At 37.4% G+C, this 15,525-nt stretch overlaps 2 protein-coding genes across 4 annotated transcripts in view; both read left to right on the top strand.

Moving 5' to 3' along the window:
• Positions 1–681: 681 nt before the first annotated feature.
• On the top strand, positions 682–6,186 carry pla2g3 (phospholipase A2 group III; the record flags this gene model as incomplete). The annotated part of the gene is made up of 7 exons (XM_080874644.1): positions 682–1,269; positions 2,742–2,874; positions 2,974–3,108; positions 4,487–4,833; positions 4,923–5,046; positions 5,364–5,474; positions 5,970–6,186. The coding sequence occupies exons 1-7, from the start codon at positions 750–752 to the stop codon at positions 6,184–6,186; spliced, it is 1,587 nt and encodes a 528-aa protein (XP_080730770.1). The 5' UTR covers positions 682–749.
• A 3,755-nt stretch (positions 6,187–9,941) lies between these two features.
• The window catches only part of ttc28 (tetratricopeptide repeat domain 28), a 160,996-nt gene continuing 155,412 nt past the window's right edge, over positions 9,942–15,525 (top strand). For all 3 annotated transcript variants that reach the window (XM_080876642.1, XM_080876641.1, XM_080876640.1), the window contains exon 1: positions 9,942–10,217. In XM_080876642.1, the coding sequence (XP_080732768.1) occupies positions 10,188–10,217 (30 nt within the window). In that variant the 5' untranslated portion in view covers positions 9,942–10,187. The remainder of the gene's footprint in view (positions 10,218–15,525) is intronic.

Here is a 15,525-nt window from a genome sequence, read left to right as displayed (position 1 = left end):
TTGAATTTATCCCATAAAGGATTAAAAGCACAACAGAATCTGGCACCAGCCTAGTGTACCTAACACTAATGACATAACCTGTGATTAGAGATCATAAGAGGGCAGTGCTTCACTTTAGGTCAATTAAAAAAAAAGATTGAGAAATAGTAGTAAAAGGTCCATAATCCAAAAGCAGGCAGGCTTTTGGATTATGGTTTAAAAGTTTCTGTCTTGACATAGGTTGGAGAAAGTGAGAAAGGACTGAATATAAAAGCAAATCTCCCAGGAGTTCCAAGAGATTTCCATCTGTCAGTCAGAAAACACTGATAAGGTTGTCAGAATGTTTTTGGGGCGTGTCTATCACTTTTAAAGATACATTTGTAGATTGGTAGCAGCGTGCTGCCTGTGGGTATGTGTCTGGGTGGGTTTGGTGAGTGTTGTCAATAGTGTGTATCATGGTCACTGTCTGTGATGTGGGACAGATAGTGTGTGTGTGTCCTTGCTTGGCTGTGTGGGGGCGGGAGTAAAGTGTTTGGCTATGCTAACAGGTCACATGGGTGGTTTGGATATTGTGTTTATTTTAGTACCACCGGATCACCCGAGCACCCTCCTCCTCCTCTACCACCCCCCTCCTCCTCTTCTCATTTAAAATCGACCTGGAATCTGTCGATCTGTCCGTAAGTCCTCAGAGAGTGAAACAACAATACTGAAGTGAAACCGTTTCCCAGCCTGTTTCCTTCAGCTGCTTTCCTCCTCGACCCGCCGCCACCATGATGCGCATCGCTCCACTTGTTACTCTCATCTGCACATCATTACTCCTGAGCTGCACCGCAGCAGCAGCCTCGGTTCTCTGCACGTGGACTAAAGTTTCTGCTAACGGAGAAATGCACTACAATTTTCTCCGTAGCGACCCGCAGCAGACCCCTCCATCTCTGCGGCTGTACCACACCGCCTGGTCCGGGGAGCGCGCTCTGCTTGGCTGCACTTGGAGCGACGACACAGCGGTGACCCAGAACTATTTGTCTCTGTGCCGGGAGCGCGCGCGGGGCTTTTCAGAGCATCCGAATGAAAATGTCCATTTGGACTCCGTGTTAGAGACAGAAGGGCAGTGCGTCTCCCTGGCGTCTCTCGGGGAACCCACAGGAAAGAGGTCGGTGAGGAGTGTTCGTGTTCAAGGTCAAGATGAGAGGTCAGAGGTCAGCATACATAAGCGTGTAAAGCGCGGTTTTATTGTACCCGGGACTCTCTGGTGCGGCTCTGGCAACAAGGCACCCTCATATTCAGATCTGGGTATGTGGATCCATGAACTCCGTTTTTGAACTTATGTACAGGGAGTACTTCCCACCTTTGGAGCCTTAATACTAAAGTTTGCTCTAACATTTAAAGGATAAAAAAACAAAACTATGTTTAATTTTTCTTCTGAATTTTTTCTTTCAATTCTGATTGATCTGTTGGGCACGACTTGCTATGGTGCTCACAAGTACATATTTTTCATTTCTTTCAAAAGTTGGAAACCAGTGATATGGGCTTAAAAATACTCTGTGTTAATGAGTTGATGAAACAAGTTTAGCAAAAAGTTAAGTTATTACACATGCAAGAGACAGACTTAAAATGAGCAAAATGAAAGCCACAGACAGTGAACTATGTTAGCCCCTTCTCTCCCAAACTCCAGAAACAGCCTAGGGACATATATTTCCCATAATTCAACTAACTGACCTCTGCCTTTCTTGCTTGCTAAATCCTTGTGTTTAGTATTCATCTTTTAAAGTGTGTCTCTACATAAAGTGTAGCTAATTTCATTTATAAATGCCAAAATTAAAAATTAGTCTCACAATGGGTCCAGGGTAGATATTTTATCCATGAAGAAGATAAGGAAAAACTGAAATAGATGGATGGCATGCAGTACATATAGATATAGACAGAAAAAGTAGTGGGTGTTCCCTCTTCTGTGTAATATCACAGCTGTACTCTCTGGAGCTGAAAAGTGAGGCTTATGCAGAAGTGCCAAAAACTACAGTTGCTTTACTTCCTTCTTCAAAAGCCCTCTTCTTTAAATAGAGAGTAGATTCCCATACTAAAAAAGCAAAACATCCCTGCATTAAAAAGTATGTTTACAGCCCGTTACAAAAATTTCTATGGGGAATAATTCTCCCCTTGATATTCCAGGATATGGCTGCTTTGACAGGTATGTCATTGCTAATAGCTTTCTGCTAATGTTCACCTCTGCTAGCCCTCTTGTCTGCTAATTTTAGTCACTAAAATGACCATTTAGACTGTCTTTAATTTGAATGAAATTCAATAATTTTCTGAAGAAGCATTTAAAAAGTTGATATTATTATACATATATTTTTACCTGTTTGAAGTTTCAGTTTTTCACAGCAAACAAAAAGATAAATCCACACTTCCTTAACAAGGCAATAAACCTTATTCAGGTTTTTGGGTAAATAATATATGTAAATGTTATATTTTATTTATATCTATCTATCTATCTATCTATCTATCTATCTATCTATCTATCTATCTATCTATCTATCTATCTATCTATCTATCTATCTATCTATCTATCTATATACATATATATATATATATATATACTTGTGGCACACTTAAAGAATGGGAACAAACCCAAGAACATTACTGACAGAAAGGAAAAAAAAAAACAATGATCACAACAAGTAAACTGACATTTACATTTTGGAGAGTTTCAATCATGTTACAGTCTTTTAATCCACACCTTCTATATATGTTTTGACCTGTTGCAGGAGTGTTTTCAGAGACCGACCGTTGCTGCCGGGAGCACGATCAGTGCAGACACACCATCCTGTCCTTTCACTCAGAGTTTGGCATTTTCAACAGCAACATCTTCACCATGTCTCATTGTGACTGTGATAACAAGTAATTATCCTATCCTTTCCTGATTATTTTTCAGCTGGTTTGTTGCATGTGCTTTGATGTTGATTCTTTCTTAAAATGATGGCATCAAATATGTTAAAGGTTTCGAAGTTGTTTGGTGGAGGCGGATGACGGCATAGCTGATGTAGTGGGATATACCTTCTTTAACCTGCTGAAGATGCACTGCTTTACATTCTCCCACCGGCTTCAGTGTACACAGAGAAACTGGTTTGGAATGTAAGTAAAGCTGTGATGGAAATAAAATGACTTTGTGTAATTGTGAAGGTCTATGATTCATCCAGTATTGTTATTTCTCCCTGACCTCTCATGGTATCCAGCCATTATAGTTTTATTTGTTCTGGGTTTGAGGCATCTGTCCCTTAGATTGCGAGCAGGTTTACAAATTGCTTTGGTAGTTCACTACTTTGGTCGAGATAAAGCTAATTGGATCTCAAGCTAATTACAGGAAACAGTGGAGACTTTCGCCTCTTTTTACATCTAGAAAAAAAGTCTGAAAAGCATATACCTGGACTAAAGGTAATATCTTTGATAAGGTGTCATCTTTTTGACCCAGTTTTACTGAGTCAGAAAGAAAAAAAAGCTAGCTTGACTCTATCAGCCAACTAACCAGCTAACTTAAATTAACTCCATACTTATTTACCTCACCTGTAATGTCAAAACACCAAGCTACATTTTCTTTTTTTTTCCATGCAAGACCAAGTTTTAAGATAATTTTTCATATGACAAAAATGGATTAGTTCAAACAATTTAGTCAGGCAACTTAATTCTAGGTTTGGCTATAGCCAAATTGAGAGTTTTTGAGTGTGTAGCTAAATCCAAACTAATTATCTAGTGAATATTATAGTTTACATATACAGCTAATCAATACATAAAGCATGAAGTATTGATTATTACTAAAACTAGATAAGCTTGCCATTACTCCTTGTTTTCAGCAACAGATAGATAGATAGATAGATAGATAGATAGATAGATAGATAGATAGATAGATAGATAGATAGATAGAAGTCTGCTTGTAGTGAAGTCTCTCATCCTCTATGACCTCTTTAAACGATTAGTTGATGAGTTCATGGCTTCAATCACTAGTTTCCAGACTTAGTGAATACCTCACTAAGTAATAGGCGAAGTCACTGTAGCTAAGTGTCTTCTATCCTGTCTTCCTTCTCTCCCCCCAACCGTTTGCAGCAGATGACCCCGCCCCTCCCTGAGCCTGGTTCTGCCGGAGGATATTCTTCCTGTTAAAAGGGAGTTTTTCCTTCCCGCTGTTGACAAAGTGCTTGCTCATAGGGGGTTATTTGATTGTTTGGTTTTTCTCTGTATGTATTATTGTAGGGTCTACCTTACAATATAAAGTGCCTTGAGGTGACTGTTGTTGTGATTTGGCGCTATATAAATGAAATTGAATTGAATTGAATTAAGTCCATCTTTTCTATACAGTTTATAGTTTTGATCTCTTTTGGTTCAGACTGGTTTCAGGCTGGTATTTGTAACTTAATTTTGATCTGAGAGAAAGCATCCATCTTCCAAGTCAACACTTGGGAACAATAAGAAAACTAAATATTTCTGTAATTTTTTCGTCCTTTGGGTTCACTTGCAGGTGTAAGGAGACTAAAATGGCTCTGTATGCTGAGGTTCATTCACCCATATTGTACAAATCTAAGCCAACAGATGAAACCATGAACAGCTCCGTGATCAATTCTACCACAACTGCAGAACTCCTAGAGAATAGCACTTCAGATTTACAGCTTTCCTCCAATACTGCTGCTGCATTCACAGTCCCTACACCCTTTGCCTCCATCATTCCTCTTACTAACGCTACAACATACACAGGCAGTAATGCAACAGAGACACCTTTGGGATCTGTTCCTGACAGAAGAGAAAATCTGGAGAACATTGTACCAACCAAAAATCATACTGTGACTGAAGTAGGCCCTGATATCACAGGTATTTGATACTAACCACATCTCAGTATATTATTCACTGATTTTCCTACAACAGAGTAACTGACCACTTCTGCCGATGCTTCTCTACAGCAATGTCATGTGGTATCTATAAGGATATCGATGAGTGTAGGGACAAGATCCCATCCCAGCATGAGAAATATGGCTTCTACAACCAGGAGCCAAAGACACTTTACCACTGCAACTGTACTGTCAGGTAAGGCAACACACTGTGTAAATTCTCTGTATTATTACCAGTACAGGGAAGTCATACGGAGAATTTTTACTTGCTTTTTTTTCTAGAATAATCTGATCGGGGGTAATTTTTCAGCATGTGTCACACCATATCTAAAATACACACATTTACTTAGTAATTACAGGGCATGTGCAAACACTGAGATAACAGCGCACTCGGCTTTGTTCTGCTTTGATACTCTCTCCAGTTCTCTTTTTGTTCTAGTGGCCTTTTCATATGCTCTCTGCCTTTGTCATGTGCTCGGACATTTCATTTGACTGGGCTTTTTGTACTTCTAGAATATTCCAGACTTTGGCTAAACAGAGACAACTGACCAAAGTGCAAGCTCATCTTCTGGGACATGTGTCTCAGTCCTGCTTCCTGCTTGAGGAATGCACGGCAGACAGCAAGTAAGTATACAAACATATACAGTAGATATATTTAACTGGCCTAGCTTTAAAGAATATAATACAGTTATATCACTGTGTATAACAGAAGAAGTCAGATCAAGTACACAGTCACTATGACTGATATATTATGACATAGCATTAATGGTCAAAATGGCCATGCATCAGTCTGTGGACATGGAGCTATAATTCTAAATCTTTCATATACAGCTACATATTTTAGTTTGGTGCCTAAAAAAATGGAAATACTGATCATCGGATCATGAGATGATGCTACACACATTTCCATTGCATACAGTGATTTAAAATACATGTTCAGCCGTGCATTCTCTTAAGCTTTATACTTGTTCTGTATGTAAATAATCCCATGTAGTGGATGATTAGAAAAACTGCATGAAATATACATTTTTAAGTAAAGTAAAGGTATGTCAACTCTAACACTAAAACTAAATACTAAGTAGCATCACAAAACATTTGTTCTTCTGCTTCATTCAACAGCTGTACTCTAGTCGTGGTAAAAGCCGAGCTTCCTCAGCAGGATCAGTGGACCAGCGTAGCAGTGGAGGAGCAACACCATCTACAGGCAGTACAACTGAACCTCAGGAGGCCAAACCCAAGGAGAGCTAAGAGAAAAGACAGAGAAGTGAGGCTCCACAAACTGTGTCTGAGATTGACCCGACGCAGACAAATGAAGAAGAAGAGAAAAAATGTCTAAAGGGAAAAAAACCTCGTCCTAATGTTCAATATTATATACGTAAGACACTATGAAATCTATTTTCACATGGATTAGCAAAAAATTTTCCTGTTCATTTCCTGATGAATCTTCTTCACAGTCAGTCTCTCTTATGGAAAGCTTTATTTGTCTTTACGCTCAAGTCTTTCTGTCAATAATGACTAACAGGACAACTTCAACTCTCGTTTGATGTTCTAAGGCCTGCACAGATCATGTTAATTTGATTTAATTAATTTTTAGATCAGCAATACAAACTTAGAAGATTTATTTCCACTGACTTTATACTATTTAGGCAAAACCTACAGAGAAGGAAATATATATATATATATATGTGTATATATATTTTTTTTTTGTTACAATTCTTTATTTATTATCCAATACTGAAAACTTTGGATTACTATGAAATATTGTACTGTGTATTTATGGTGTCTACTATATGGGATGTTGTGGAGGTTGTACCTAAGGAACAAAATGGCCTTGTTGAGGACAAGATAAACTTATTCCTAAAGTGTAACAGAAATGTTGGTAGGTCTTAGCAGGACACCATAGTTTTTTTACTAACTAACATTTAATAAGAAGAGCATTTTATTGAGGTGTGCAAGTTCAAGAGCCAGCTGTAATAATCCATGCTGGCAAACTATAATGACTCACTGCAGTAACTCAATTCAGCTGAGCCATTGTTAAAATGAATAGTAACACATGTGCTTCTCCTGAGATGACAGATGGAGATATCTGCCATGAAAACACATCTCATTAAAAAGGAGGAGCTTTGGCTGTCCTGGAAGAAAGGTTACTGTTGACCTCAGTATTCACAGAATAAAATCATGGTTGCAGTTCTGTACCCTATACTGTAGATGCGTTTTATATTCATGTTTCAGCACATGTGTAGCCTATATGTAAGTATTTGCACTGTACTGTATGAGTTGCAGAATGCTGCAAATTATGTTGTAAGTAAAGCTATGAAAGAGAAAAAATTACTTAAATAGCTGTACGTAAGAAATAAATGTTGAAATGTACTTTATGTTGTAAGATGTAAAAAGAAAAAAAAAACTAATTAGATTTAAAAACAGTAGTTTGTTAAGATATATTGTTAAATGTTAAGATACATTGTTATCATTGTCTTCTTTGTACCTGTTAATTTTATGACTTGAATGCTATATTTTTGCTACACTGTGAAGGATTGCAATGTAGATTTTGCTTAATGTTCTCAAAATAATTGAGATTATTATTATATATTATTATTATTGTTATTACTTTTGTTAACAGTTAAACGAGACAATCAATATCATTCTCAACACTGTATGGTAAATGTGAGGCTAAGGACTGCAGTGATGAATGCAGCTTAGGCTAAAGACTAAGAGTAGTGTTCACTAACAAGTTTGCTTAATCTATAAGAAAAATGTAAATGTTAGAGTTATGTCAGAGTTACTTCAAGCAAACAAATAGTTTCTCCCTGTTTTGCATAGACCTGCTAGCTAATTTTAAGTTTAGCCAAACTTTCAAGATTTATTTGCGCAGTGTAAAACATAAAATGAAACCTATTTAACATCTTGAGAGTTCCAGATCTTAAATGTCACATGTTGAGCTTTAGAGGTGTTTGTCAGTAGGCATCATTACTGACATAAAAACAGAATCAGACTGGCTATTATCCTGCTTCTACTCTTTAAGTTAGGCATCTCTTCACATAAACTGCATATGTCCACATCACAAGCATGAGCGTAATATTTAACTATACAAATAAGAAACAAAATGCATTTATAAAAATGACGGCCTCAGTTTTTTGCCACAAATGAGTAAGTAAGACATTTGGCCTGCACTCTCTGCCTCTCTGTACTGGCTGCCTATGTCTTTTAGAGTTCATTTTAAAATTCTCATGTTTGTTTTTAAATACCTTCACAATCTTGCCCCGCCTTACCTCTGTGAGCATCTTCATCCCCACACACCCTGTCAGTCTCTCAGGTCAGCTGACCAGCTGCTCCTGGAGGTACCGAGATCCAGGAGGAAGCTCAGAGGGGCCTTTTCTATTGTGGGTCCTGAATTATGGAATAATTTGCCCTTGCATGTTAGAGAGGCCCCTTCACTGTCCACTTTTATTCTTTGGCTTTTAACCTCAGTGAGACTTAGTTTCTCTTGTAACTAAATTAGTTATTTAATTAAGTATTTTACTTTTTCTTTTATTTGGCTTTTTATTTATATCTTATGTGACTTTATTATATAGTTCCAATGTACAGCACTTTGTGTCAGCTGTGGTTGTTTTAAAGTGCTTTATAAATAAAGGTGATGATGATAACGCGGGACACCTTTGCGACCTCGCTGGATTTTTTTTGTGTGCAATTTTGCATGCTTTCTTTTTTTTTTCAGTGCATTGTGTTCTGCGTCCTGACCTGACCTGAATACAGGGTTTGATCTTTGGTTTCATTGTATAATACTGGACTTTTTTTTCTACGAAGGTTGGAACTTTGAGAGTGTTTAAAAAAGAGAGAAAAGTGTGAAAATGTTAATGCCTGTCTGAGAAAAGTGTATAAAATGTGTAGTGAGGGGCTTTACAGCCCTAAAACATCTGTAATAATTGTAAAAAATAAAGCTGGCTACTTTGTGGATTTCACCTATCGCGGATTATTTTTAGAATGTAACTCCCGCGATAAACGAGGGACCATTGTATATGCAAATGGGGCTCCTTCTGGATGATTCAGAATGTGGGATCGTCACGTGGTTCCTTTAGGAGACAGTGCTCAGTTTTTTGTTAATGTCTGGTCAATAAATGCTTTGATCTAAAGTAGTTTTCACACCACAGTGAAGTGTACAGTATTAGTAGTTAAAAGTTAGTAGTTTATGTATAATTCCATAAAATATTCAAAAATCAGTATCAACAAAGAGCCTTACCTACCTTCTTGATATTTTAGTTTGTATTACCACAGTCAAAGAGGCTAATTTGTTTTGTTAGTGGGCCATCTTTAATATACAGGTAACATCGGGTAACTCTTTCCTTCCACCCAGAGCATGCCTCAACTTCTTCCTGAACTCTGTGCAACATTCTTCTTTCTTCAACTTCTTTCACTTACTCCTTGCCTCTGCCTTCACTTTCTTCCTCTTCTTAATGTACAAAGGCATCCTACAGACAACCATCTGATGCTGTTTAGCGACATTCTCCTCTGACACCACCTTGCAGTCTCCTATATCTTTCAGATTGCACATTTTGCATAAGATGTGGACCCTCTGTGTGCACCTTCCTCATCTCTTATATGTCACCCTGTGTTCTTCCCTCTTCTTAAAGTGCATGTTTAGTACAGACATTTTCATCCTTTTTGCAGAATGTACTATTATCTATCCATCTGCATTTCTCTAACACCTTACCTACTAAATACCTCTGTTCCCTTTGTCTACATGTCCATAGAATTTTGCACCAATCACAATAATGTTAATAATGTTTCTTCCAGTCTAAAGTCTTTTTAAACAAACGTTATTTTTAACCGTATAGGGCACTAGCACTCGGAGTAGGTGGCTATATTCTACAATAGACTCTAAATGCTATAAAATAATATATTTTTAAACAAGTCCTCATTCCTACACAAAGTATGGCTTCCTGTTAACATACTACACCAACACAGTGTAAAAGTCTGCTGAAATGAATATCTGTCAGGTAACTCAACTCCTCTCTGATGTCATGAAGAGTAATTGAAACCTTGCTGTGAGCTGGTGAGCCGACCGGATCCCCGCCTCTCACCGGACAAAAATTCCGCTATGGGGAGAAGTTCGCCTGTGGGAACATGGCGCACGCAGTCTGGATTAACTTTCACTCAGAGAAACTTTGGAGCACCGCTGCATAGCACACAAGCCTCTCACTCTCAAGTTTATTGGTAACATATACCGCTGGATAACCTACAGTGGACTTGTACCCTGGCTTTGGATGACTGTTTTTCTCTGTCTCTCTGCTGCTGCTGCGGGATGAAAGTTTAGAGCTCCGGTCGCCGGATTTAGCAGAGATGGAAAAGCCAAGAACGAGGAAAGAGAAGGTAAGGCTAGTGGAAACAGTCGCTTTATCTTGTGGTTTCACAGAGGACACAAACCGCGGCTGCTCAGCGCCATCGGTAAGAGGCTGGGAAGAGAAAAAAAAGTCGCTTACACACAGACATCTCACGATGAGCTGCCATCGTGCAGGGCTTATTTTGAAACATGGAGTTCATAGACAGCTCCATCTGAGCTCTGACAGGCTCATTTATACCTGTGGATGTTGTGAAACAGATTTTTATTTACTAATACAACTAAAAACAGAACAGAATAGAATAGAAGTGCATCTTTACTGCATGTATTCCTTAAATGCATACAAGGAAGACTAAAAGGGAAACGACATTATAGGAACACCATGGAATACAAAAGACATAAACAAAGGAGCTCATTAAGTTGCCAACTGTAATTTTACTGTAAGTTGTTTTTACAGCGTGAAATATATCAGAATGTAGAAAGCAAATTAAAGTTACAGTAAAGTCAGTACAAAAAACAAAAATGAAAGTGTCAAGGCGCAGACACGAGTTTCAGAAGTTTCATTTACAAAGTGACAGGGATTTTTTTTTCAGAGCTACACTGTGAAATTGGCAGGACATACTTTGTTATACAGACTAAAATAAATATCTGAGAGCTTTGTAGAGAGTTATTTTAAATTTTAATGGTTTTGGTAAGTGGAATTATTCTCAGCTTTAAAATGTAAAAATTGTCACTTCTGTAGAAGTGACACAAAAACTTGGGATGATATGCAAGAGATACATTTAAAGAACAATAATTTGCAAAAAGAAAATGTAGCTTTAACTGAAGAAATTACAAGAATAACATATTAAATGTTAAACTCAAGAAACTCTGTCTAAGGTTTTCCTATTCTTGTAGTATGATTTCTTTGGCTATACAGGTTAAGGACTCCTGTGTCCTTGCATTGGTTTCATAATGCGACAGACAGTTTTCTGCTGCGTGGAACTGTCTTGCTGAAATAAGCAATGCCATCTTTAAAAAGTGAGTAGATTCTTGCTCCCCCCAACTTTTATGTCTTTAAAATACTTGTAAAAACTAATTCTCTAAGCCTACCCATCTAAAGGAGAAGAAAAGAGATAGAAGCAATAATGATGCCATAAAGAGTTTTAAAGTGTTTTTGTGGATATTTTGTTGACTTCAGTTACATAGGAGATTTTCACTACTAAAGAGGCATGTGCCACTCTGTCTAGACCTCTTGCCCCTCCTTTGCCCCACCATGTAAAGAGTCTAAACTATTAGATGATTTGATAATAATCACCAGGTGTGACTGGTCAAGACCATTTTTCTTTTTTTTTCTCCTTTCTTTTACTGTATACATATTTGTCAAAAAACATTCACAATAAAATGTATATTTATCAAAAGCATGTTTATGTGAAAATCTTAAATAACTGATTATTTGTTTTATTCTATAAAGTGTCAGAAAATAGTGACACATTTCATATCCTTTAAATAATCTTTCTCAACAGTCCAAAAGCTCAAATATATTTTTGATATTACAACTGACTGACAAATAAAAAATAAATAAATTACATTACACCGGAGAAACTGAAACCACGCATGCAGGTACATTATAGTATCACAGTTGCAACTAACTGCTAATATTCAGTTTAGTCAGATTTCCAGTACCTTTCAAACATAATCTGAACTATTCCATCTTTGTTGCCCTTAGCATTATGTCACACATTTATACATACAGCTGCATACAGCTACAGCTTGTTTCATTGACGCCCCATCGACGATATGACACATTAAAGATCTAACGGCCAGTTTTAGGCAAACAGTTTCCTCTCTTTCAGGTACTCGTCCCATCAGTCTCTTTCTGTCTCTATATTTTTACCAGGAATGTACTCCCTGTGACCTGGGCTGAAAATGGGGCTGGGAGTAGTAAGACAGAACAAAGGGGAAGTGTGTGTTTGTGTGTAATCGTGGAAGGACTGCCACAGGATATTCATGTTGTGTTCCTGTCGTTTGGCAGTGTTGTTCCTCAAAAATAAATTCTTTGTAAACTTCTGGAATGCAACCTGACACTTTCTTCTGTAATGTGTGTGTGTGTGTGTGTGTGTTGTAGTTTTTGCTCTACAGCCAAATGCAGAAAGTACATATCAGCAGTGACACTTCTGATAACCTGTCTTCTGAGTGAGTTGGTGCTACCGTCTACACACTGGGACAGCTGTGTGTGTGTGTGTGTGTGTGTGTGTGTGTGTGTGTGTGTGTGTATGTGTGGGTGTGTCTGTGTGTAAGCAGCAACATTATTAATAAGCTGCTACAGGAACATGAAACAAACAGATGACTCAACTCTGCTCCTCTACAAACCAGAAATGCTAATGCAAGTCATGTGGAAAAAAAGTATGGCCCATAATAATAATAATAATAATAATAATAATAATAATATTATTATTATTATTATTATTATTATTATTATTATTATTGTAGAACACAGCATTCAGCAGCATTAACCATGCTTGTTCTTTCTTTTTATAATTCTACTGTCAAGAACTTTAACATTTTGTTTTGTTTTGTTGCAGTTTCTTTGCATGGTCTCACATTGGTGTGAATTTGTTGGGACATCTATTCCTGCAAAAATTGTGTCATTGTGTTAACACACCTGAATACTCCAGACCAACAAACCTCTGCTTTTAAACATGTAGACACACAAGTCTGTAATGCAAGACTGAGGTGAACCTACATGGTCAAACCTCCAGCCAACTCGAGCAGATTTTCATTTGTACGGTAGTTTATATGTAAATAGCTATAGAAAGATAGAGGAGAAATTGGGCTAGAAAAAACAATCTGCATTCAGGGAAATGTAAGTAAGCTCTGGTGACTAAAATATCACAGATAGATTTAAAAACAGACATAAAAACAAGGTGATCATAACTGATCCTTTAGATGAACTGGCAGGATTGTTTTTGTATTGAGTGATTAGCCAAATAAGCACTTAACCATTTGATACATTAGACTCCAGGTTTCTATTTTCCAGTTTTCACTCATACACAAACATATCCTCTCCATTTGGAAACAAAGTATTTTACCCACAGGTGCACAACATTACAGAGAAGTTTCAGTTAAGCCAGAGCTCTGTTTAAGAACAGTGTAACACAAAAATGTGTATAACACAGCTATCAGTGGAATGTGTATGAATGCAGAAGTCCACTTAGAGTAGTTTTTCTTCTTGCACTCTACTAGTTGCATTCAAGTTCAGGAACAGTTTTAGTTCAGTACAGACAATACTGTATGTGATATTCTTTATTTACCTGTGTTTTATGTAACATTCGTCATATCAGAACTAGAACCTCATAACAACCTGGCACATTAATGAAAATAATGTAATAAAAGAGAAAAACAATGAAAATTAGCATTTTCACACATTGTTGTTATGTGGAAACTTGTGTATAGCAGTGCTCTTCTAAACTGTGGCTTACACTGAGACTTTAATCAGACTTTAATCTTTACAGCACATGGGCACACAGCAGCAGCATCTTGTTTTCAAACAGGTCCCAATATATATGTAGCTGTGGTCAGAGGTTTGTAATCATGGGCATGAATCTCATGGGAACTTGGAGCTTTTAGTGATTTCTTCAAACACTGCATTTTATATAGTGGAATGGTTGCACAGCATACCTCTTTAATTACTTTAAAAAACAAGAATTGGATGCACACATTTGAATTTATTTTGTGACCGATTCTCTTCAGAATATTTCAGACAGAACTTTTAGGCAGAGCCAAGTGGCATAAGGCATCCACTTTGGCATCATCAGGTGATGCTCTTGTGAGGATGAAGTGGCGAGAATGACAATTAGCACGTCCAAGTCCAAGGCTATGGTTCTCAGCAGGAAAAGGGCGAAGTCCCCACTCTGGTTCACGGATGAGTTGCTGACCAAAGTGGAGTTTGAGTATCTCAGGGTCATGAATGACGGGAGTGGCAGATTGATAGTGATGGAGAAGCCCCTGAACAAAACTTGACACTCTCAAACTTGATTGAAATTTGTAGCTGCTCGTGTGGACAAGCCACAAAGTAAAGGTTAGGCTTTCAAACTTGTACTGTACTTGCACTGTACCAGCTTTCAAACATCATGGTGGTAGTGAATCTAAATTCATCATGTTCTGGGGCTGTTTTGTTGCCAATGGTACTGATACATTGCACAAAGTGGATGAAATAATAAAAAAGGACCGAGTTTCACCTTAAATCAGCAGTTAGATGATTGAAACTTGGACACGAGTTTTTCTAACATGATAATAATCACAACAGGCATCAAAACTGCTCTCCTGTTTCATCTGCTCACCCCCAACTGATCGCAGCAGATGGCCACCCCTCGTTGACCCTGAGTCCTCCAGAGGTTTCTTCCTGTTAAAAGGAAGTTTTTCCTTCCCACTGTTGCCAAAATGCTTGCTCATAGGGGGTCATATGACTATTAGGGTTTTCTCTGTTTTCTTTGTATTATTGTAGGATCTTTACCTTACAATATAAAGCAGATTGAGGCAACTGTTGTTGTGATTTGATGCTATATAAATAAAACTGAATTGAATTGAACTGAATAAAGTAGGCAACCATTAAGTTTCCAGAATCGCCCTCCCAAAGCCCGAAGCTCAACCCTATTGAAAACTCGTAGACTACACAAACAAGGTGGGTCTGTGCCATGAGACCAACAAATTTAAATCGTCTCTGAGTTCAAATTCATGTCATTAAAGTCATTAAAGATGTATGCCTTACAATCATTTCACTCTGGAAAAGAACAGTTCAATGAAATCATTAAAAGTCATTTTAAAGCCATTACAAATCACTACTATGCTTTTAATGTAAAAGTAAGTAAATGGAAAAAAAAACCCCATGCAGGTAGATGGCAAAGAATCAAAAATATTTTAATAAAAAAGTAAACAGGACGACTGCTTCTCAAAGTAGGAAGAGAAGCCATGCAAGTAATGAAACTGGTTTGTTCTCAACAGGTAAATTGTTCCAGTCTGATAGTCTTTAAACACAAAAGCTCTTTTACCTTATTTTTTATAAGCAGCAGGAACAAGAAACACAGCTGACTGAAGTGGCTAACGTGGTTTGGAGTTAAAAGCAAAGGATACTAAAATAAAAAAGGATAATTGACATGAATACACGTAAATATAAGTTCAAGTCAATATATTTGTGAATGCAATGCTCTCCTCAATTGTTTTGTGTTATTTTTTAAAGTTTATCATGAATATTTGATCTGTAAAAAGTTTTTATAATTCATCTAAGTCCATTTGTTTACTGAGTCAGCTTACTTATAAATACATATATTTATTTCATGTTTTACTTTATCAGCAGATATT

Source organism: Rhamphochromis sp. 'chilingali' (genome assembly GCF_963969265.1).
Source record: "Rhamphochromis sp. 'chilingali' genome assembly, chromosome: 2".
Lineage (NCBI taxonomy): Eukaryota > Metazoa > Chordata > Actinopteri > Cichliformes > Cichlidae > Rhamphochromis > Rhamphochromis sp. 'chilingali'.
This window is presented reverse-complemented; position numbering and strand designations above follow the sequence as displayed.